Here is a 24,087-nt window from a genome sequence, read left to right as displayed (position 1 = left end):
TTTTTTTTTGTTGTGTTCTTTTTTTTTTCATCCCTCCGTGTGTACACTAGCTGTTTACTCTGAGTAGCGAGTTTTGCAGTTCCTCTTGTTTTCATCCAAGACGTGTACAAAGTTCGTCTTTCTCGTGCTTTTCTTCTCCACAAAAGCCCCAGAGATGGCTGAAGAGTGAAGATGAAAGCAGCTCAAGCTGACCTAGTAATTGTCACGAAGGGAAAACGGGCTCAGCTTCAAGCACACTGGATCTGTTATTGACAGTAGAGGTGTGTAAGTGAATTATTGCTGGAGGCTGTACAGCTGGTTGTGTGATCGAGGTTAAATGCATTTATGGATGTTGAAGTGGAGACTTTTGAACAAATCTAAACCAAGCTGAAGAACAGTCTGGTGGGTGGAAACATCCTCTGTGACGTGTTAAAGCTCATTTCATGCAACATGAGTGAAAGAGATCAGACTTCTGTTTTAGTTAAGCTTTCTTCCACATTGATTTCCATTGTGTTTTGCAGTCTTTTAGATGAGGCGTTTTCAGTAACAGGCAGCATTTGATAGAGAGTATAATTTGGAAAGTTTTTGTCATATGACACACAACCACCTTTAAGCACAATTTAAAAGTTTATTCATACCAAGCCAAATGTCCCTATAAACAGAAACAGTTTTCAGACACTTGGTTTTACTACTGGTTTATTGCATTGATTCATAAAGTGAAAATTGATTTAAAAGTTGTCTTTCCCCATACGGTTTGTGTTTCTTCTGATTTTTGCAGAATGCCACATTCTCACAGGTTTCTCTACGTTTCTCTGTAACAACCGCATGTACATACTTGTGTATGGAGTAAGTGTAGTTTGTCTGAACAGTGTTCTCCTCTGTGTTAATAAAATACAGAAGTTACTGTGCTTAAAGTTTTACAGTGTTTGGGATTACAGCTTAAATTGCTTCTCAGAATTTTTTTTACCTTCTTTTATTGTATCATTATAGGACTGAAATAATTTGGCTGAGATATACAGACTCTATGTTTTTATTTTTAACTTTTTTTTTTAATGTAACTTCATCCCTGAATTTTCTTGGAAAAACGCTTAGTACAGAGATAATTGCAGCATTCTGTTGGACTCACTTTGCTTTTCTTGTCTGTGTGCTCCCAGATTTATCCCAGTTTAAGGAATTTCCATTATCTTATTTAGTGTTCTTAGGTATTTAGTGTTTAGAAATCCAAGGTTAATACCGTTTTGGCATGTTTCTAATCTTTCTAAATACAAAATGTTAACTGTCAGTCTTGTGACAAATCTATTTTCAGGAACTGAAAATAGTACTAAGTGATATTTATTCTGCAGTTTAAAGTTCACAGAGCTTTCTGTTTGTGCTCTTTTCATAGCTGCTTTGTCATAATGAAGGAAATGCAAAACAGTCAACTTACATCTTCTAATTTTCCCTCTACTTGGTTTAGATTATTTTGCATTCACATTAACACATTTATGGCTCTTATCACTCCCCTTATCATTCTGCTGCTAAAGTGTTACAGGTGTGCAATAGCTGGTACCAAAAAGAGGAGAAGGCTCTTTAATGAAAATGACAAGTTATCCTGCTTTAAAACCTTCCAGTCTATATTGTTTTCAGGGAACGCACACATAATGAATTTATGAAATTTTGTTATCACTTAGGAGAAAGAAACAGGTCAGTTCAGAGTACTAGGCCTTATAAAAGAAATAGTTTTTTTAATTTATATGCAGAAAATGTATTGATTTCTTCTTGGATCAATTCTGTACATTCTTGAAAGTATTATTTTTTAATTTTCCTGCAACCTCCATTTATGTGTAAAACACAGTTTGACTGTGGGAACACAGGCAGTGACTCCCCACGTGTGCCACTCACAGATGAAAGTTTAGTCTGAATGGGAAGGTGCTGCTGCAGGGGCTGACCTAGCGAGAGCACCTCTTTCGTTATCAGCCACAGGAAGTCTGAGCTTTCGGCTCTTCATGCTTGCTCAGGTAGTGTGCTCAGATTGAGAACATGCTTTTCAGAGCTAAAATTATGGAGATCTGTAACCCTGCTGCCAAGTTATTTGAGTAGCCTAGAGTTAAGTTCTACCAGTAATCCAGAACGGCAATTAAGCACCTCCTTGTGTTAACTACGGCATATGGCTTACAGCATAGAGCTGTAAGGAAGCACACTTCATCAACAGCCATTTCATAAATAAGTAAGTTTTGGTTTTGAATGCATCAAGCTTTGCTAATGTTACCTGGTGGTAAATATGACCAGTTACAGCACATTCCAGGAAGTCGAGATATTTGCTCTTGCAAAATATTTAATGTATTTGTTGTAGAGAGTATGCAAGGCAGCAAATCCCCTAGTGACTGCTATTATTTTTCTTACTGGAGAGTTTGAAGCCAGGAATCCAAACTGTTAAGAAACTGCTTTAGACAATGCAAGTTAATACCAGCACAAGCTTTCCCTGGCATAGGCTGAAACCAGCTCTCGTGCTGCAATCATCTGCCACTTTCACTCAGGTTCTTCTCTTCCATTGCTTTTCAAATAGAAGTTGTAAAAAAGGTCACATCTCAAGCTTCTTTCCTCAAAGAAGAAGCTAAAAGTATATCATTTGATGTCTGTTAAAATATTTTTAACAGGGCAAAAGTAGGAAAGTCTTTATGGCTGTATTAAACAATTATTTTTTTATAGGAAGGTGAGTTTAAAGAAATTTAAATGAAAGTAACATTCATAATATCAAGTAAATGTGAATGAGAATCAAATTAATGATGGACGATTTAGTTAGTTCTGCTAACTAAGGCTGTGCGATTTTGAAAAATAAAATTATGTTAGTATATTGAATACTGTCTGCTTTGGTTTATAAACAATTGTTTCTAATGTTTTATTGCTAGTCACCTTGGGATGCATGGCAAATATTTTTTGCTAATGTTTGTGCTGTTTACCTGAAATGAGCTGACAGTTGCCAGCATTTCTGCCTTTAATTATTAAGACATCCTCTATTATTATTATTTTTGATAATGTTTATAAGAAAGAGGTCTTTTGCTATTGTCCTTGTCCTGCACACAGGACCAGCATTCATATATGTACACACAGAGATGTTCATGCTAACTTTATTAGGTGGGTGGAGGTTGTGCTTTAAGGAGAGGTGAGTAGTTCTGAAGAAGCCTGCCTTCTGAATCACAAATTCCAGGTCCCCGCTCTAGCATGCATCTGTGTCTCATATCGTGGTCAAAGTTCATTTTAATTCTGTTCATGTGTTGGCACCCTCTGTATGTGCTGGAAGAGTTTTCTGCTACTGGAGGCTTCTGATCTTTAAGCTTTTGTTTGTATTTTGTGGCTGGTCTGTTCTACCTTGTTTTTTATCAGCTTGTGAGCTGAAATAATTCATTCCTTCACCTGCTGTTCAACCCCTGGATGTATTTATAAGCTTAGGTATTCTGGAATGAGCTTGCTTGTTCAAAGTGTAAATATCCCAAACCATTCTTCCTGCTGCTAGAGGATGTGCACTTCCTCCCCTTGATATCTCTCTCTTTGCATTTCATCTGCTTTGAATTCTGTTCTCTGGAGCAGGGTGACTGGAGTGCTAGTCAGTGTAGATACATGCATACTTATTTACAAACAGAGATGTGTATTTCATAAATAGCATCCCTAGGTAGAGTTCTCTCTGCTGGAAATGTTTCTCATTACATTATTTTTTTTCTCATCTTTCTGGACACAGACACTGGTGGGCTTATGAACTGAGGATTTTCTGGTGCTACAGGTACAAGGTATAAACATACCCTGGCATTACCTGTCGTGTTGTGGTAGCATGTCGGGTACCACGTGGAAAACTATTTGTCAACATGCAGGCTTGCCTGGCTGTGTTGCCATCAGGTTGTTGTGCACATTGCGAACGAACATATGGCAAGATGTGTTTTTTCCTGCTTAGCTGTTAAAGCTGCTCTGAGTAGCATGTGGTTGTGTAGCAGATGCTTTTAGAGCACGAGGGCATACAGAGCTCCGAGCTCCTGGGGGAGTTCAGCCTTGGTGCATGCTCACGGCTGTGAAGTCCTGACAGAAACAAAAAGAGGTGCGACGTGTTTGGCCTCTTCACTCTCTGTGTGAGAAACAGCACTGACCACTCATCAGCAAATGTTGACCACATTTGTCCTTTCAAGCTAATTCGAAGAATGGAGGAGAATCTTCGGGCAGGTGAAGTTAACCATCTTGAACAGGGATTGCCCTGAGCCAGTGCAGCAGAGGTAGCTGCTAGTCTAGAGTCAGCTTGAGGAAGAAGGCTCCGTTTAATAACACAGACATCCAGTCAGCAGGAGAGAAACTCAGTAATGTTTCATTATATTAAAAATATACAACATTTGGGAGTTGCAAGTATCTGAGCCTCAACGGAGGGCTATGGGGTGAGGATTGTGCAGGCCCTCCTCCACTGGGAGAGCTGTGGGCTTTGCCATGAATGTGGTGGCTGCAAAAACAAAAGGGATGTTGGATCTGTCACCAGTGCCGACAGGACAGGTATGGTGTAATGACAGCCCAATTCTGAGGTCAGAAATTAGGTCTTGAGATGGTCAAAATGCTGACAGGCTGGTTGCAGGGCAGGTTGATACAAAGGACTATGGCATATCTAAACAGAGCTTTTCAGGACTGATAATGTCCCTTAATTACTAAGCACCCTTAAGGCCTGAGTGAAAGTAATGGAAATCTGGGCTGAAAAATACGATGTCCAAACATGGTATTTTTGGAAGACTGTGGTGTGTGTGTGTTTGTTACTTCAAATATAGGGGTGTCTGTGTAATCAAGCAGTGAAAGATTAGGCATGACAGAAAAAGATAGGGCAGTGGACTGGTAGCTGTGGTTGAGGGCTGAATAATTGAAGGAAATACTCTAATGCGAGCTAATAAAGTTTCAACCTCATGAAAGCTCTGTTTCAACCTCTGTTTCAAGAAAACAGATGACTGAAACCATTTTTTGACCTATGTGGTCTCTAATTGTTTAAAGGGATTATGATATTTGCTTACCATTGGGATACAGGATAAGAAACAAGGCATCCTAAACCCACGCAGTTCATGCCTTTTGTGGGTTTCAATAGAAGAGCTCAAGCTGTGGTTTACTGTTTACCCACATACCAAGTGTCTGCATCATCCTTTGTATGCACATGGGAGTCTGTGCATCACACCATTGTTTTCTTATCTTTTTTTCAAGTAATAACAGATTGACTGATTCATCATGATCCTTTGACGTGGGATCTCTTCCTTTTGTTCCTAGTTGATGATAGGCTCTCTTTGCTGAAGGGTTCAAGCTGGTAAGCACTAATTTAAAACACATCTTTGTCTGCCAAAAATGTCATTCAGTCCTGCTCTCATCCTCATGTTGCTTTCTTCCTTGTGTCAGCAGAAACATTCATGTTCATCAGACTGAGGAACTCCATCAGGAAATCGGTTAGCCTTTTTTTTTTTTTCTGTGAATCAGTTTTCCAATTCAGTCTGCTATTGAGCTAAACAAATCCTTGTGTGACTGCAGGCTAGGATGGGAGAAGACTGAGTTGGTGTAGTATTTCTGAGGGTTGGGAATGGTGCAACCACCACATTTGGAGGTAATGCTTAAAAGTTTGCATTCATGAAAGTCTCTTTTTCTGACTTTGCATGGGATGTATCCCCTTTCACTGAAACAAGGCCTGCTCAGATTTATTCACTTTCTTCTGCATTGTTTGCCTTTCTGTATTATGGCTATCTCTCATCTTTGAGGGAGGCATCAAGCAAACTCTTAAATTCTTCTGAGACAAAATTCATTAGTGAAGTTTTGGTTACATAGGTTGCAAAGTAGCTTTACCTAAACTCTAGAGGAAACCTTTGGTTAGCTTGATACTTACCCTTCCAGTACTGCCTGTAATCATTATTCCTTTAGTAAGTCCATTGTCCAACATCACTCTGTCATCTATTTTTCACGATTAGCTTTCCACAAATCTAGAGGCAAAGACAGGCTATTTTCACATAACCTACTTCTGAGATGATAGCCATTTCTGAATTATATCTTGTTCCCCTTAAAAAGCTTTCTATAACCTGAGCTGCTGCTGGAAACTAGACTTATGGATGCTTCTGTCACATTTTTCATTTCCTGTTCGTTCCATTTGCTATTTTCTAGTTTTCCTAGAAACTTAACACATAATTTATTCAGGCATATATCAATATACTTAACATCAGTTTATAAGATTTTTTTAAAGGAAGTTGTGTACAGTATTTGGATTATTAAATATTCTTAGGAAAAGTGTTTGGTTCTCTTTAAGCCAGTTTTTGAAGTGTATATTATATATATAAATAAATATATATATATATTTTTTTTTTTGAATAGTGAGTATTTGAATAGTTTGGTGTTCTTTTTCCAATGTTAGCTTGTGTTTCAGAAAAAGCTGAGGAAAGGATGAGAGAGCTGGGCCTTTCTAGCCTGGAGAAGAATGAGGGGAGATCTTGCCAATCTTGCTACATGCTTAACCACAGAGTCATGGAGTGGTTGAGGTTGGAAGGCACCTCTGGAGATCATCTGGCTCAATTTCTCTGCTGAAGCAGGATCATCTAAAGCTCATTGCACCAGACTGTGTACAGGGGAGTTTTGGATATCTCCAGAGAAGGACACCCCACAGCCTCTCTGGTCAACCTGTGCCAGTGCTCTGTCACCCTCACAGTACAGAAGTCTTTTCTCATAATCAGCTGGAACTTCTGTGTTTCAGTTTGTGCCCCTTGTCCTGTCACTGCGCACCACTGAAAACAGTCTGGGCCTGTCCTCTTGGCACCCTCCCTTCAGATATTTATATACATTGATAAGATGTCCTCTCAGTCTTTGCTTCTCCAGGCTAAACAGGCCCAGCTCTCTCAGCCTGTCCTCATAAGGGGCTCTGGTCCCCTAATCACCTTCATATCCCTCTGTGGGACTCCCTCCAGCAGCTCTATGTCTCTTGTGCACTGGGGAGCCCAGAACTGGACACAGTGCTCCAGGTGTGGCCTCACCAGGGTTGAATAGAGGGGCAGGATCACTTCCCTTGGCTTGCTGGCAGCACTCTTCCAAATGCAGCTCGGGATCCCATCAGCCTTCTCGGCCACAGGGGCACATTGCTGGCTCATGATCAGCCTGCTGTCCTCCAGGACTCCCAGGTCCTTCTCCTCAGGGCTGCTCTCCAGCAGGTCAGCCTCCAACCTGTACTGGTGCCTGGACTCTGCACTTGCCCTTGTTTGAACTTCATGAGGTTCCTCTTGGCCCAACCCTCCGGCCTGTGGAGGTCCCTCTGAATGGCAGCACAGCCCTCTGGGGTATCAGCCACTCCTCCCAGCTTTGTGTCAGCATTAAACTTGCTGTGGGTGCACTCTGTCCCTTCATCCATGTCACTGATGAACAAGTTGAACAAGACTGGACCCAGTGCTGACCCCTGGGGAACTCCGCTACCTACAGGCCTCCAACTAGACTGCACTGCTCATCACACTGCCGTCCAGCCAGTTCTCAGTCCACCTCACTGTCAACTCATCCATCCCACACTTCTTGAGGCTGAATATGAGGATGTTAGGGGAGACAGTGTCGAAAGCCCTGCTGAAGTCAGGGTAGAGAACATCCATTGCTCTCCCCTCATCTACCCAGCTAGTCATCCCATCACAGAAGGCTATCAGGTTGGTTAAGCGTTCAGCAGCAGGCCCACATTTTCCCCAGTCTTCCTTTAGCTACTGATGTATTTGGAGAAGCCCTTCTTGTCCTTGCCATCTCTTGCCAGATTTAATTCCAAATGGGCCTTAGCCTTTCTCATTGCATCCCAGCACACTCTGACAATGTCTCCCAAGTAGCCTGTCTTGTCTTCCACATGACATATACTTCTTTCTGTTTGAGTTTTGCCAGGAGCTCCTTGCTCATCCATGCAGGTCTCCTGCCCCCTCCACTTAACTTTTTATTCACAGACATGCACCAATACTGACCTTGAAGGAAGTGATGCCTGAATAGTAACCAGCTCTCATTAACCCACCCTGCCTTCTAGGGCCCTCACCCATGGGATTCCTCCAAGCAGGTCCCTGAAGAGGCCCAAGATGCTCTCCTGAAATCTAAAGTTGCAATCCTATTTGCTGCTCTGTTTCTTCCACATTCAGTCCTGAACTCCATCATCTCATGGTCACTACAGCCAAGGCTGTCCTCAGCCTTCACATCTCCAACCAGGCCGTTGTTACGATCATGAAGTGTGTGTTGTGCAGTTGTAGTGTTTGGCATTGGTCAGTACAACTTGACAAAGTAAAGTAAAAGATTTACCTTGGAATCCAAGGAACTTGACCCAGGCATGACGAAGTACCATAGATACACAGGAAACAAAGGATGCAGGACACTGAGATTTCTTCATTAATCTTAGCTTTTCTTTATCTATGCCCACTGCTTTAATATTTAGCTAGCTTTTATGAATAGCCATCTATTCATTGTAAGCAGAGGCAGGATTACATTCCAGTATGTATATGAGAAGGGCCAAAATAGCATCTGCAATCCACATGTGGATATTGTGTCTTAGGCAAACCCTTTGTGTGAACATCTCAGCGAATAGAAGTGTGGCTGGCATACATATGTGTGTCGAAGTGTTCATGTGTTTGGACTAGTAGTCATATACAGTTTTAAAAAATACACTTCTTTAGCAGCTGTTTAATTGTTTCTGTGTAGCTTTTACACAAGTCAGTATATGTGGAGGAAGCACTGGGATTTTTTAATCTTTTAAAAATGTCAGCTAAGGAATACAAAGAGGTCCTGTTTAGTTCTTATCTGCAGTATCTTTTTCAAATTAAAAGCAAAAGTTAAAATGATATTTTTCCTTAAACTGGTTAGACTGGATTCTGAATTATTTGCTGCAGTTATTCTTACTCTGTTTCCGTAAAAACCATAATACTGAAAGTCACCCAAATAGTGTTATTTGTGAAGAGGTGCTTCAACAAATCAAGATGATGCACAGAAGCCAAGATGCTATGACTTGCTTCCCTGGTATGGTTGTATTTGATTATCTGCTGAAGCAGACTGTTGAAAGCTTTTTAGCCATAGATGTCTGATTTTGCTGTTCAGGATTTTCTCCAACTTCTTTAACAGATAGCTGAAGGTTATGTTATTTAAGGATTCCTTACATGACAGTCTTGAGCAGGCTTAGATATTTACTGATGGTAGTTCAAAGTAAAGAAGGCAGATTACAACTGTACACACAGTTGTCGCAAGCAGTAAATATCTAAATCATGTATTCTGTAATTAAACTTAATGTTTTCTGATCATCTGATATCCTTGGGTGGAAAGTGAACAAGAAGATGTGTAATGTAGTTGGTGAAATGCAGAACAAGAAGTGTCATTAATGTACATGCTTTTTCATGCTGCTTGATAGACTCATACTGCCAGTTTCCTCAGGTATCACTATTCATGTAAAATCAAAATTATGGCATGACAGGAATTATTTTGGGTGACAAAACATCCTATTTTTTTTTTTTTTTTAAGAGGGATTTTCCTGGTTTTGTTCTTCTTTTTAAAACAACAATCATGATCTTACCTTCCCCAAATTCATTAATCAAAAATATTAATGAAGTTGCATGCCACAGAGAGACAGCAGAGAGAAAAGCAGTTGAGATGTCGGCAGAGCCCCAGAGGGCGGTGTGTACTGCTAGTAGTACGATTGGTGTCTGCTAAGGGAGCTTTTAGGCCTTTCCTTCTTGTGGTGGGGTGACCCTGGCCAGCAGCTAAGTGCCCACACAGTCCCTTCCTGTTGTGGATAGGGGAGAGAATAAGAAGGGCAAAAGTGAGAAACAAACCTTATAATAAAAACAGATTAATAGGTGAAAGGGAGAGAAGAAGAAGAAAATAAAAAAAAAAAAAAAAAAAAAAAAAAAAGAAACAAGTGTTTGCAGAAGCCATCCCTTACCACCAGCAGACTGATCCCCAGCCAGTCCTGGGGCAAAGGTTACTTTGGATAAACTCCCTGCCACCCCCGTTCCCTCACTGAGCATGACATGACGTGGTTGGTGATGTCCCTCTGGCCATCGGGGTCAGCTGTCCCGACTGCATCCCCTCCCAGCCTCCTCCTTGTTGGTCAGAGCGAGACTGAGATGTCCTTTAGGCAGGCCCTGTTCAGCAGGAGCCAAAACAGGGCTGTTACCCACACCTTTGGTCACAGATCCAAAATGAAGCTCCCAAGGGACTGCCCTGAAACAAGTTAACTCCGTATCAGCCAGACCCAGTACAGATCTATTTACTCACCTGTAAGGCAACAAGAAGGGTAAATCTTAAATAACTTTGATCTGAAAATCCAGAAAGTCTACTCAAGATAGAGAGAGTCTACTCAAGTCTTTATACAGCAAACATTTTAATTTTACTTCCAAAATTAAGGATTAAATTTTAATGCCCAAAGTGGTCTTCTCAAGAGCTTATCGTCAATTATCAGTTCATTCCCCTTGAACTCAAACCTCCCATCTGAAGCCTCATTAAATTAAAATTTAATGCTGCTGGAAGCTGCTATGAATGAAATATCTGAATCTTCTAACAACTACACCTAGTTCTTTTATTATTATTATTAGGAAGAAGCTTAACCTCTTCCACTGGTTCAAATTCTTATTTTACATGTTCAGCGCTTTCCATATCTCTATTTACTGATGAATGTATTGTTAAACTTTGCAGCATAGCATTCTGCTAAGAAATTGAACGGCTTACCCTCTATTATATACTATGATGTATTTTGCAGCATATGACTTCTCCTAACCATCATAAAGAGAAGGGAAAATAATTCTTTTCATTTAATGAGGAAGTCTTTTTTTTAATAATGAATCAATATGCAAAACCAAAGCAAAGGTAACTTAAGTATGAAAATCTGTTTGGCTGTAGGTTTTCACCTAAGATTACTTTGTTATAGTCAAATGTATATATCATATAATGTGTTTACATTAAGAAAAAAAAAGAAACAGAACCAAAAACAACTGTCATTTCTTCAAGCGGGATTTTGTTTTACATGATGGCTTTCTGAGTTGAAGATGAAATATGGGTTATTTGATGTGATATGCTTAGTGTATAGTGGCTATGGTGTAAAATTGCAAGAATAATTAGTATCTTCCCTCTATCATGCAGAATATTATTGGAAGAGTGTATCTTAAAGATTTAAACAAACAACCACAATAATGTGGAATCCTAAATCTTCTAGATTGTGAAAGAAGTTGTTCAGGCTGTCTTACATTTCAGCATTTTCTTTGAACTTTAAGTGGAACAGTTAAAAGCTTTGTGAATTAGATCGGTATCTGTTGTATCTTTGGAAACTGCCATCCAGCTGACTATGTAAAAAATACAGAAAATATGCTCCTTATTTATCCGGTGTATAGTTGTGAAGGATTTGGACATACTAACATAGATAGATGCAGTTGTAAACAAATAAGTGTGTGCAATCCTCCAAGTTGATAGGATGCGTGCATGGTATTACTCAAAAGCTCAGATTAACAAATCCCATAAAATGGGTTCTGCAGTAGAATAGGCAGATTTCCTCACAAGCTGTTTATGGATTTTTGGAATTAACAATTTTGCTCATTATGAAGAGAATGTTTAAACCTGCACAATTCTTTCTACAGGGACAAATGTTTTGGAGTCCTGAGTCACAGCGCTAGCTGAAGCACCACCATGGGTTTGTAGGAGAAGTGATGCTTCACTTTGCTGCCTACCAGAAAGATCATTCAGAAATTCATGACAAAACAGAAGCAGTGAAATTGCTTTGCTTGTCATTTTCAGCTGAAGATTTTGGAGTGTCTTGTGTGCTCCACTGCATTGTGGGCATCTCTGTATCTGTTCTAGGGAATTCTGAAAGCCCTTTGAACACCCCAGGAGATGTGTAGAAACTCAGTGAACTGCCCCAGAGCCCATGTAACCTGGCGTTATTTTGCAATGCTGTTTCTAAAAAGTAGATCCAAGCAGATTTGATCCAGGTTTGTTTGTTGCCTGTCAAGAGAGGTTGTTGGGGCTTCTCAGACGCATTTGCAAGACAAACATGGTGAGGTTATTGAAGTCCACAGTCTTTAATCACCAGCTGGGAGAGAGAGAGATGTAACAACTGCAGCACAGTCCTCAGCCCTCAGAGTTAATATATAACATCAAGACAGTTCCTGGACTACTTTTTCTCTTTAAAGCAAGAAGGAAAGAGAGAGAGAGGAAGATGAGACCATAGTAGTTTTGGTAGCTTCTTTTTTTTGCTGATGTAAATGAACAAAAGTAGATATTCTGAATGCCTTACAAGTTAGGATGATAATTAGTATAACTTTTGTTCTAATTTCATGTTTACTTCTACAGTTTAAGTAGATAACTTATATACTAGGACCCTTAATTACAATGAGTTAAAACAAATTAAGTGCCGATCCTTAAAGTCTAATAACATCTTTGGGTCTGGTACCTTAATACAATGTACCTTAATACATTGCTTAATTCCACAAAGTAGTAATATTTAAGGAATGCAGATAGGTTGATACTGTGACTGTATTCAGCAAATAACATATTAAGCATTTGTAAGTGAAGATATGAAAAAACTTGAACTGATGTTTGAGTATACGAGTAGTTCCTATGTAAACACCTTAAGTAAATGTTGTCATACCCCTAGTGATTGATATGATGTTGTCCTCTATTATTTACACATTATACGAGCTAAAAGCTTTACCCTAATTAGTGATGAAATGTATTTCCTGTTACAGATTTACGAACTTTCAAAAGTATTCTTCATCCTTCCTGTTTATACTTTTTGTGTGTATCTGTTTTTATTTCTTATTTGTTCTAATTCTTGCTCAAGTTCTGCTATGTTGTACGTGATCATCTATAGATCATCCCTGCCTCAGGTGGTTCCTGAGCTGCATCTGGTCATAAGGGTGGCTGGTGGCAATATTGCTGTAGATGTCTCGTGTTCGTTCTGCTTTTGGCCATTGTTGAAGGCAAAGTTCTGGAAAAACTGACCTCTGGTCTGATGTGGTACAGCTGCTCTTTGTGATGACAAGTGATTACTTAAAGCGAGGAAAACCTCAAGCATTTGGGATGTAATGCAATTCTTAGTAAAGCTATGTTTCAAAAATGTTGAGGTTCACAGTGACAAAAGCTGCTGATGTGTATGCTTCCCAGAACTTTTTGATCACCCAGCCAAACCCTTCAGTTTGAAATGATGCATTAACTGGGGGGTTTCTAGTGCTGTGAGCAATTTGTCTTTTTTCTAATGTAGAGCTGGAGGAAATGTGAGCCTGCCACTAAATGGAGCATGGGAACTGGTGACAAACCAAAGTCTGAGGTGCTCACTACCTTCTCTGCCACTGTCTTTACCAATAGGACTGGCGTTCAGAAATACCAGACCCCTGAGACCAGAGGGGAAATCTGGAGCAAGGAGGACTTATTCCTGGTGGAGGAGGACCAGGGTCTTTACCAAAATTACTGAAATGTGTGGTGAAAAGACTGAGGAATCTGACAGAGGCTCTCAAGGTTCTCCAGGCTTCTCTATTGCTATGCAGGTTGTGGATGGCTACTGCAGGATGTCAGAAATTAGGAATATCACCATATTCTACCTATATGAAGTACTTGGAAAGTGCAGTTTTCACTTGGTTTTACTGCATAACTCAGTGACTTTATCAATTAATTGCTGTTGATGTTAAAAAATAACTGACAAATTTATTCTGGATTTTTGGCAAAAATCTGTAAATATTTTTGTGTTTTGTAATAAAAATTCCATTTCCAAGCTACTCCACAGATTAACATAGTAAATTTTAATTATTTTCTGTCAAAACTAACAGGTTAGAAATCATATAGGTTGGAAAAGACCTTCAAGACCATCGAGTCCAACTATCAGCCTGACATACCACATCCCGTCACTAAACCATGCTCCTTAGTGCCATGCCCACACGTCTCTTAACTACTTTCAGGGACGAGGACTCCACCACATGCCTGAACAGCAAGTTCCAGTGCATGGCCATCCCCTCCATGGTGAGATTCTTCCTAATGTGCAAGCTAAACCTCCCTTGGCACAACTTCGGACCATTTCCTCACATCCTATCACTTGTCGCCTGAGAAAAGAGACTGACACCCTCCTCATTGCAACCTACTTTCAGGTAGCTGTAGGGAGTGGTGAGGTATTTCCTCAGCCTCTTGTTCTCCGGAATAAACAACCCCAGTTCCTTCGGCCACTCCTCATAAGCCTTGTTGTTTTGTCCCTTCACCAGCTTCACTGCCACTCTGTATATACCTGAGCAACTCAATGTCCTTCTTGTAGTGAGGGGCCCAAAACTGAACACAGTACTTGAGGTTCAGCCTCACCAGAGCTGCGTACAAACAAAAAGTCAGTTCCTTAGTCCTGCTGGCCACGCTATTTCTGTTACGGGCCAGGATGCCCTTGGCCAGCTTGGCTCACTGCAGACTCACATTCAGCTGGCTGTTGACCAGCACCTGCAGGTCCTTTCCTGCTGGGCGGCTTTTCAGCCACTCTTCCCTAAATCTATACCACTTCACTGGGTTGTTACGACCCAAGTGCAGGACCTGGCACGTAACTTTGTTGGACACCATGTCCATGGCCCATGGATCCGGCCTACCCAGATCCCGTTGCCTGCCTGCCTGCCTGCCCTCACGCACTTTGACAGTCCTTCTTCAATGGCATTCTCACAACTTGGTGTTGCCCATTTATATTAAATAGCCTTGTTGCTTAAAATTTCCCTTTCTCACATAAGAAAGCTGACTGCGCTACTGTTACAGAAGATCTTTGTGCTTCGAGTTTGCTGTACGAGAGGTGCAGGAGTCACGGACTCCATCAAGGACTTGGAGAATCTGATGGCTGCACTCTGCAGTCTGAAAGACGCTCAGACAGAATTTACCCTTCTCTAGAACCACAGCCTCTGCTTGTTATTTAACAGTACGAATACTCACACACATCCAGATATTCAGAAAAGGAAGCAGTGATGTTGCTGATAGAGACAGTCTTCCTGTCTTTGCCTCCAGATGTATCTCACCGCAACATCTCTGAGCGTGTGCCAGCACCTTTGTGTTTTTCTGTTTCTTCTTACTCTCTGCTTGGACACAGACTGCCTTTGCCATTTCATTAGCACCTGTATCATCGTGAACATCACTTCTGATGGTTATGACATGCTCCCAACTATAGCAGAGCATGTGATGCCATCAACTGACATAATACCTCATGCCAGCCTTCGTGTAAATGGGTGCAAGGCATCTGCGATGCCTGAAGATACCCACGACTCAGCAGCTCTGCTGAGAATGTTAAATTCTGGACAGTGGGAGGGTGTACAGTGTTCCTGATGAGCTGTCCATCCAGATTCGGGTAACAAGGAGCTCACTCTGGTCAGCGTGGCAGTGCACTTTGTTGGTTCAGACACAGCATTTCTGCACAGTGCTGCGCAGGAGCCCCGCGTGGAGCAGAGAGGTGTCTGGCATTTTTCCCCTGAGTCTACAGCCGTCCTGCTTTACTGTTGACAGTTAACAACTATAATGTATCACATAAACAGAGGCATTAAGATCTTTCTCCTGTGTGACGAAGTCATTGACCTTTTGACAGTTACCTTACAAGATAACTGAGTTTGGTTAAGGGTCTGGACTATTAGTGAGAGGTCCAGCACAAAGGTTCAATGCATCACATTTTAGATAAGGAAATTACTAAGGTCTGTCTTTCTTTTTACTTCAAGAAGTGATGACTTTTCTGTTTCTGAGCCTACTGATTCCCAGAATGACAACTGGATGCCTTCTTCCTCCCTCAGTCTGTTGTGTGCATTCCTACCAAGCATTTCTCCCTCTTCTTCAAAAATGTCCAGAAATGAATTCCTGGAGAGCTGGGACAGCTTCCTTTCTTGAATCCTACCCCTTTTGTGATCTGGACTCTTTCTGCCACATAAGTGTTTGGTTTTTTCAGCCCCATGAGATGTGTTATCAATTTTAAATGCAGTATTAGCCTATGATACCGCATGTCCTCCTGCCAGGCCTCTGTTAGGTTCCCTAATATTTTCCATTGATCACTGATACTGTTACAGGGCATCTTAACCAGGCATCAATGTCTACTGCAAAGGAGCCTTTCAAGGCTGCAGCCATCAGTGTTCTGCTGTTTCTTTCTAGAGGATAAGAAGGGTGAGTGTTAATAAACTCTCACTTGAAGTCAATGAAGGTTACTCCAGATATGTTTTCTACATGTATACCCACATTAATGACTCTCTTTCTTCCTCAATTGCTGTCATCTGATTTTGAGATTTGAAGATTATAAAAAAAATAAGAATGTGGAAGTGTGTTCCAGCTATTTATCTCCTCCTTGAGGGAAGAGATGTGAACAAATCCCCTGCCCCTGTCCCAGCAGCTCAAGCCATGCTCAGCCATGATGTAAGTGGACAGAATTTCTTCGAGGTGTCAATCACTGTTAACATACACATTTAGGAATATACCAGAGCTGGATATGGAGAGCACTATGGTCTGTGGATGAAATGTGCATGTTTTAGGAATATTTCTGAACTGTACACCAGATAGGCAGTTGTATAATATATGCACGTTGTCTTATTTCATAGTAAATAAAAAAAAATAGTAAATTGTAGTTTATACAAATCAGTATTATAGCACAGGCTTGGGGCAGGATGCTGAACATAATCAGTGAGCGGTTACATACAAAATAATCATTTGGAGTAAAAATAACTTTCTTAATTTTCATAATGAAATTAGTCCCCAGCAACTTTGTAATCCTGAAATACATGTAAATATAGAAATACATTTTCTTTTTTTTTGAGGAATTATCAGGTATCACAAATGCAGTTAAACAGTAGCCTAGCAAGTGCCCTCACAGATACTGACAGTTGATATTTTTGTTATTACCTGGACACTGTCTTTCATATTCTTGCTAACCCTGTTTCTTATGGAGGCTTATCAGACACTCTGATCAACAGGTAGTCTCTAGCTCAGTGTAGAAACAGATGCTATTTATTTGTTGGGTGTTGGCAGTTCTCCTCAGATACTGAAGATATGATAACATTTGTCTTATTTAGCCAAAATAACATTTATGTCTTGTTTGAGTTTTAGTATAAAACACCTGTGAATAATTAACTTCCCTGTACAGCCAATTTTAGAGTTAGTATTTGTAGTTACCAGAGATTACAGTGTTTTTACCTTGTAAAACCAGTGCTGTGTCATATCAGCTGCGTTCCTGAATGTCTGAGGGGTTTGCCATGGGACGTTTGGAGAGAAGAGCACTGTTGTCTGACTCACCAAGGGATTCCAGCATGGAATGTCCCTTGTTCAGACATCAGGACCCCTGAAGAGAGCTGGCCAACCTCCCTGGGATGCACAGCCACCAGTAGGTTAGATAAGGGCTTGCTGGGCACCAGGAGGACAAGTTGATGAGTAAGAGGTCCCAGCTCCTCTCTGCAGCAAGGCATCCCACTTCATATCGAGATGCAGTGCCTCTTTGTCAGCCCAGGTGTGTGGCCTGGGGCTTTCACCATGAAAAAAGGCCATTCGACATGTGGAGGTGCTGACACATCAGCTCAGGTATCCGTTCTGTGTTTTTTCTGCTGAAGATATGAGCTTCAAGATGTTAACAGATTCCTCTGCCAAGCCACAGTCAGGGCTGAGTATCTCAAACCCAGTTCAGTTCTGATTTTGTTTAGGAACCATGTGGTTAAGTGCTCTAACTAGCTCTGAATTAGAGATCTGATGATGAGCATAAATCTCTGTGGTCATCAAATACATTACTTTACTTAGTTTCAGAGTTTCTTAGCATGAGCATTAGTAACTACCAGCTGTTTCTGGTGTGCACTTTGATCTGTGTACCCCTACAGCTCAGCAAAGGATTTTTAAGCAGTATTTATAACACAAGGAGATGGCACTGGTGCGTAACACTTTTTGAAAGGTAAATATTCCATATATGCCATATGGCAAAGGACTTGGGAAAACAAATGGGTAATTGTTATCCCACAAGTGCTTTTCTTGTCTGTATGTGCACAAGTCACCAAAGAAGGCTCCACGGGACCTTTGTGGCCCGGTCATGCAGGGGATATTGACATTTGCCATCCTTTTCACTTAAAATTTCAACATTTCATGCTGAGTGTGTTTGCATCCTTCTTAAAAAAAAATCATAAATAAGAAAATGTATCCCATTAACAACTGTAAGCCAAGCAGCATGGTTTGTCAACAAACTACCATTACAAAATACAATTGGGATTAATGATTTTTTTAAAACTTTTTGACATTTTCCTCCAAATAGTATTACATTAAGAAGTATTTATTGATTGGCATTAGATTTTTGTATATTTTAATGCAGTAGATTCTTGTTTCTTCTCGCTATTTCCCTATTCATTCACTATTAATTGTTTGTATTTCACTCATTTCTGCTTAGTATTGGAATACCAGAAATCCCCTATGACAAATAGGAATTTCTGAACCTTTCTTGCAGCCAGTAGGGTCAAAATCCTGTAACTAAGGACTGAGGCCTATGATATTGCAGTGATTTTTTCTCTTCTTTAAAACCAGATTTGTTCTCTTTGGTGAATTGATAACCTAGTTACAGAGTTCCATATATCTATGTGGAGACTGCTGTGTTTAAATTCCATAGGAATTTTGAAAAGAAATTAGGCTGTGCCGTGGCTGAAGAGCTATCTTGAGTCGGTCAGAAGCTTGAAGGTCAAATGGCAATTGTGCTACAAACTGGAGGGAAAAACACAGAGTACTGTGAAGCCAAATTCTCAGGAAACACGGAAACATGATGACTTTAGTATCATGTTGCCCAAACATGTTCACTGTTTACCGTCAGGTAAGCTTCTGCTGGCTTTTTCCTGACGTTAAAAATAAGTTTTGTTGTGTAGGTGTTGGAATGACCTGTTTTGGGAAGGCATTGGATTAGCTTTGAGTCAAATATATTTGTAGCCTGGCCTCGTAATGCTACATTTCACCTCTGCTTTCCCCCTCATCTGCTGCTGTTTTCTACCCGCAGTCAACTGCTCTGAGATCAAGTAAGCTTGTTTAGATATGAAAAATCCAGTCTGAATGGGACAGCTGCATAGCAAAATGAACATATGAGCTTTTTGCTGAAAAGATGTTGTTTAACTGCTTTCAGTTAATGTTTTCTTCTAGTTTCACAGTTGTCGGAAGACAAATATGTCATATCTGATATTTGATAAATGGTGGAGATATGTTTCTTCAGTTTCACTTTCGGAGATGGAAAATTGATAATTCTACATTTGCTTTAGATATGGATCAAGATGTCAGGGGAAATCTTACCAGCTCGAATAGCATTGTTTAACGTGATGGGAATGTTTTCAGCGGTGATAATTCCTGCTTCATCTTGTTTCATGGGGCATATGAAAGCATTTGTTGATTCATTTAGGATGTAATGTTCTGCTGCAACCAGGAAGTTAAAAATATATATTTATTATTTTTTTCTTTTTCTTTCTTAGACGTCTGAAGGCACGATAGGCAGATGTCTCTACCCGACACTGATTAAACTAGAGTATCGCAATTTGTCCTATGTTGCATCTGTATGACTAAAAAATAACTTTTTAAAAATGTAGGTTGAGGTTTTAATTGACATTCATCTAGGGGAAAAAAAAACACTTGAGAAAAAGATATTATGGGGGTGTTCCCCCCAGATAATCTGTTTCACAGAGGAAGGGCTCCTATTGTCTGATATCGGGTAAACCTTCCTTTCTCCACCATTTGAGTTTCTATTCATTTTCAAAAGAACTCTACCCTTGCCCAGAATTACTTTTGTCTTTTCCTCCAAGGGACACAGGGAAAGGAGCGGCACTTCGGGATGTTCTGCAGCCTTTGTGACCACTGTGTGTGCAGTCCTCACCCATGGCATCCCTTGGTTGTGATGGGTGGCTGAATTTTGTCTAGTAGTGTTACTTCTTGGCTGTTCTCCCTGCTGCACATCAGATCAGAGTCTCTTTTCAAACGTAGCTGGGACTGGGGTTGGAAATGGTTGAGACTTTCTGCTGCTGCCTGGTTTCAGGTGACAGCTGCTACATCAGAAGTGCTCAGTTCGCAGTGTTTTCCATTCCGGAGTGCACAGATAAAGCACGTTTAAACATTTTTTTTTCATGATCTGCAACGTGAAATGCTGCTTTGGGGCCGTACCTTTAGCTGGTCGGCTTTTCCTGTGCTGTGCTGGTGGTCCTGCACTGCCCAGTCAGCGGGAACAACAACGCAATGCTGAGACCCGCGTTTTTCAGGGCTGTGTTGCCACCTGGTGGTGTTGGCCCAAACCAGCAGCAGGGGCTCCGTGACCAGGAGGAGGCGGTGGCAGAAATCACGAGTGGAAGTGTTGCTGCGTGCTGCCCACGAGGAAGGAGCCGGTGCTTGTTGCAAGGCTGATTAAAAAATGGGGAGAGAGGGGTTTTGTGCTGCGCTGCTCCTTCTGAGCCACGGCTCCCTTTTTGCCACTCCAAGCAACGTGGCCTTTTTTTTTTTTTTTTTTTTTTTTTTTTTTTTTTTTTTTTGGAGGCTTTACCTCTGTGCAATGCTTTCAGCTGTGTTAGGTGGGATTTCTGGTCAACGACGTGCCCAGTCCCACGTGAACAAACCATACCTGTGCCGATGGTGGCTGAAGGTGTGGGTAGCCTTTATTCTTTTTCTCTCCCCATTTATTTTCCACAGTGGTCAAGGACATAAACTACTGTACATACAGAGCCTCAGATTTTGGAAACGCGCTGTAAAGTCCTAAGCCTTTAAAACTTTAAGTAGCACAGTCTCAACAGAGAAGCCACCCAAAGAGTTAACCATCTTAAGGCTGGGCTGTAATTCAGCTTTCAGCAAACAAGAAGTCAAGCAAAATGACTAAGAAGTCTGATTCACATTATACTATTCAGCTCTCTTTTTTGAAACTCAATACTTGAAATAGTTTGTGAAGGTCTTGGAATAATCCTGTGAAGTGGTATTCGGTTTGGCCAAGCCCCAGAGTGCAAACTTGGTTATTTTTACTGTCAAAGCATTCTGAGAGCTGAAGTATGAATTTCCTGTGAAGTAGATAAAATACTTCAAGGGTTTGACATGCTTTGCTAAATGAATGCACTTGGACTCCAGCAAGAATTCCCGAGCTTTTTAAGTCTGGAATTTATGACAATCAATCATTATCCAGTCCTGAGCTTTTAGTGTGGTGCTAACCTGCTCCTTACACCTGAAATTTGCCCACAGTGCTCACCAACATTGGTCTGTTTAATGTAGGGAAAAATGAGCAAAGTATGTATTTTCAGTCATCATAATTAGCTTAGAAATTATCAAAGTCCTTCTTATGTGAGAGAAATGCCTACTTTGAGCTGTAAATCGTTAGGTTTCAGTTACGGATATAGATACTTAAAGTTAAAAAAAAATAAATAAATAAAACCAAAGAGTTGTTTTAGTTTAAAATTGTCCTAGCCAAGGAATAAATAAGAAAAGTTAGCTATAACTGGGACCTTCTGTATGTGGACACCCCTTGCATATGCTGTAATGGTAGGACAGAAAGGAAGATGATGATTATGCTTTATTAGACTGTCACTTGGACATAGACCAGCCTGCAATGCTGATCTCCTAAGTGTGATTTAGTTTTGAAAATGTCACTATAGCCCATGTCCAAGTGCTGAAAATTTTTCTTCTAAGGCTGCTGCAAGTGATGATTAAAAAAAAAAAGGGGGATATTGAGAACTGATTTTTTTTCATCTCATGTTCAGCATATTTGTAATTAATAATTTCCCCAAAGAAACCCAGTTCTTGCAAGTGCTTTTCCAGATTCCTAATGTGGCTTCAGTCTAAGCTTTAGGAAAATAGTAAACTGATTTAAAACCTATTTGGAACATCCAGAAATCAATATGGTTCTCTGAACGAACACCACATAATTAGGTACATCTGGCTTGTGAATGTAAACTATAGCTAAACTGATTTTTTTGAAAGCAAATTCTGCTTAGGTTTAATATCCATTTAAATCCCTCTTTTAATCTATTTTAATTAAGTTTGAACTAAAAAGAGATTATTCTCTTAGCTTGATATTTTTTAGTCTTGTTTGATTTGAAATTTTATCTAAATAAGATTTTATTTGATATGCAAGTGGAGTTTTCACTGTTTGCATGATTAACGACTGGCGTCTGAAAGAAAAAGGACATAGTTTGATTGTTACGTATTAGCAAAACACTTGGATCATTCACTTGGAACTGGAACACAGCCGTTGCAAACAGAGACATGTGTTTTCCCATATGTATGCTGCTTTTATGTGAATAGCAACTTTCAATTTTTAAGCTAATATCCAATTTTCTATTCTGTCAGCATCACTGCAATACCTTTTCAAAAAGAAAAACGTGCCACATTAGCCATAAACACCAGAAGCACTGTTTAAATCATGCTATATTTAACGCTACTTCAGGCAGTCTGTTTTCAAGCTCTTTTTGGCTTTTGGCTCTGTAATATTAGATCTTATGGTTTTAATTAAAGTAACCCTTTTTAATTAAAAGTATTCCAGCACTGTGTTTTGATGCATAAGTATCTGGCAATACCTCTTGTCTTTTGTCTTGCTGAGAGCAGATCTGGTGTAAGTATCTCTTCTCATGGTTTGTGGTGACATTGTTGGTCTCTGCATAGCATATTGACTCTCTGGTAATCTAGGGAATCTGTGACACTTTTGTGTGTTTTCTGTTTCTGATGCAGTTTTTCCATGACAATATGTTTGGCCTTCTGTCACTCAGATTTCTTCTTACACCTTTCTTTCAGTGCTGTAAAGGCTGCGGTGTCACGTACTAACACAAATATTTTGTAAGTATCACAAACTCCCTTTGGGAAGCTTATTTTTCTGTGTGATAAAAGTCTTGAAACTAACCCAGATCTGCTGTCCCCTTAACCAGACTGGAGGAGGGTTGCACTTCTTCCCTGTGATCCTGTGGGTCTCCTCATTGCTGTCTCATTCTTTTCAATGCTGCCTTTTGCCTGGAATGGCTGCATTGGTGGTTGCAATCTGCACATGCTCTTTGTAAAGGAAAAACTAAATTTGTGAGTGAAATTCATGATATCTGGAGAAACGGTGGTATAAACCTGCACCACTACCTGTTGCAGTCCTTGGCACAAGGCCCTCAAATGACAGCTGGCTAGCCTCGACTATCTGTCTTTGACTGCTGTCATGTCCTCTGTGACCTTCTGAACATTTACCAAACTGATTATTGCCTATCTGTGGACAGCGACCAAGTCATTAAATATTATTCAGCATGTTTGCTTTCGACAAATTGGTACTTCCTGCACGGAAACTTCGTCTTCAGCAGGTGGTAACTGCTGAGTGCCTCGGTGCCTGTCGGCAGCGCAGGGTTTCTGCATGGCTGCAGCAAAGCCGATGCATCGCTACCCATTTTGTGCAACGGGATCCGTGCAGCCAAGGCGACAGAAATACTTCAGAGTTCCCATCTCAGAAGTCATGGTGTGTGGGTTGGTGAGGTCTGGGAGGTTAAAAGGCACGCCTGCGAAGTGCGGGACAGCTGTGGTTGGAGGCCAGGTGGAGACATGTCCCCAGCTCCTCACGACAGAGCCCGAATAGGGGCAGCGGCACTTCAGAAGCAGCTGTTGTCACTGGTAGGGAACTGGCTGTCTCAGCTGGTGTCTTTGTAACAGGGGCTCGGGCTTGGAGGATCAGCACTGCGGAGACATCTCTGGGAGACATCTCTGCCGTGTGTGAGGTGGTTGCTTCTCTGCTGTCTTCTCGGGCTGCCAACACTGAAAATACAGAGACACAGTTGTGGGTATTGCGCAGGTGGACGTGGGGCACTTGTGCAGGGGAGACTGCTGGGGTTTTCAAGTTTCATAACAAAGCTCTGTGTAATACTAGTCCAGCATTTTCAATTTCCTCTGGCCTTACGTGCATATCCCCTCTTACCCTCTCACTGTCCCTCTTCCTGTCTGGGGAGGAGAAGCTCCCCTCCAGCTGAGGTGGGGAGCCTCTGGAAGGTGAGTTTTACTGCATCCACATGGAAGCCAGGGCCTGTGGTACCTGCTGCTTCCTGGCACTGCCTTTCTTCCTGTCCCTAACTCAGCGGCCGTGTTTTCAGTCCATTTGTCACCATAAACCCCTGCTTGTTCTGTCTGTGAGCGGACCAGAAAGCAGGCCTTGAGACATAATTTTGCACAGCTTACTCTGTGATGAAGCCCTGGGCT

General features: G+C 40.9%; 1 protein-coding gene across 2 annotated transcripts in view; it reads left to right on the top strand.

The window, feature by feature from the left end:
• Positions 1–24,087, top strand: part of TNFAIP8 (TNF alpha induced protein 8) — a 63,175-nt gene that overhangs the window by 10,870 nt on the left and 28,218 nt on the right. Inside the window, exon 1 of one of the 2 annotated variants that reach the window (XM_038170895.2) lies at positions 18,840–18,935. The exons of the other annotated variant lie outside the window; for it this stretch is intronic. Within the exon in view, the coding sequence (XP_038026823.1) occupies position 18,935 (1 nt within the window). The 5' untranslated portion in view covers positions 18,840–18,934. Of the gene's footprint in view, positions 1–18,839; positions 18,936–24,087 lie in introns of those variants that run through there. 2 annotated transcript variants of the gene reach the window in all.

This window comes from Anas platyrhynchos, chromosome Z (genome assembly GCF_047663525.1).
Source record: "Anas platyrhynchos isolate ZD024472 breed Pekin duck chromosome Z, IASCAAS_PekinDuck_T2T, whole genome shotgun sequence".
In the NCBI taxonomy this organism is placed as follows: domain Eukaryota; kingdom Metazoa; phylum Chordata; class Aves; order Anseriformes; family Anatidae; genus Anas; species Anas platyrhynchos.
This window is presented reverse-complemented; position numbering and strand designations above follow the sequence as displayed.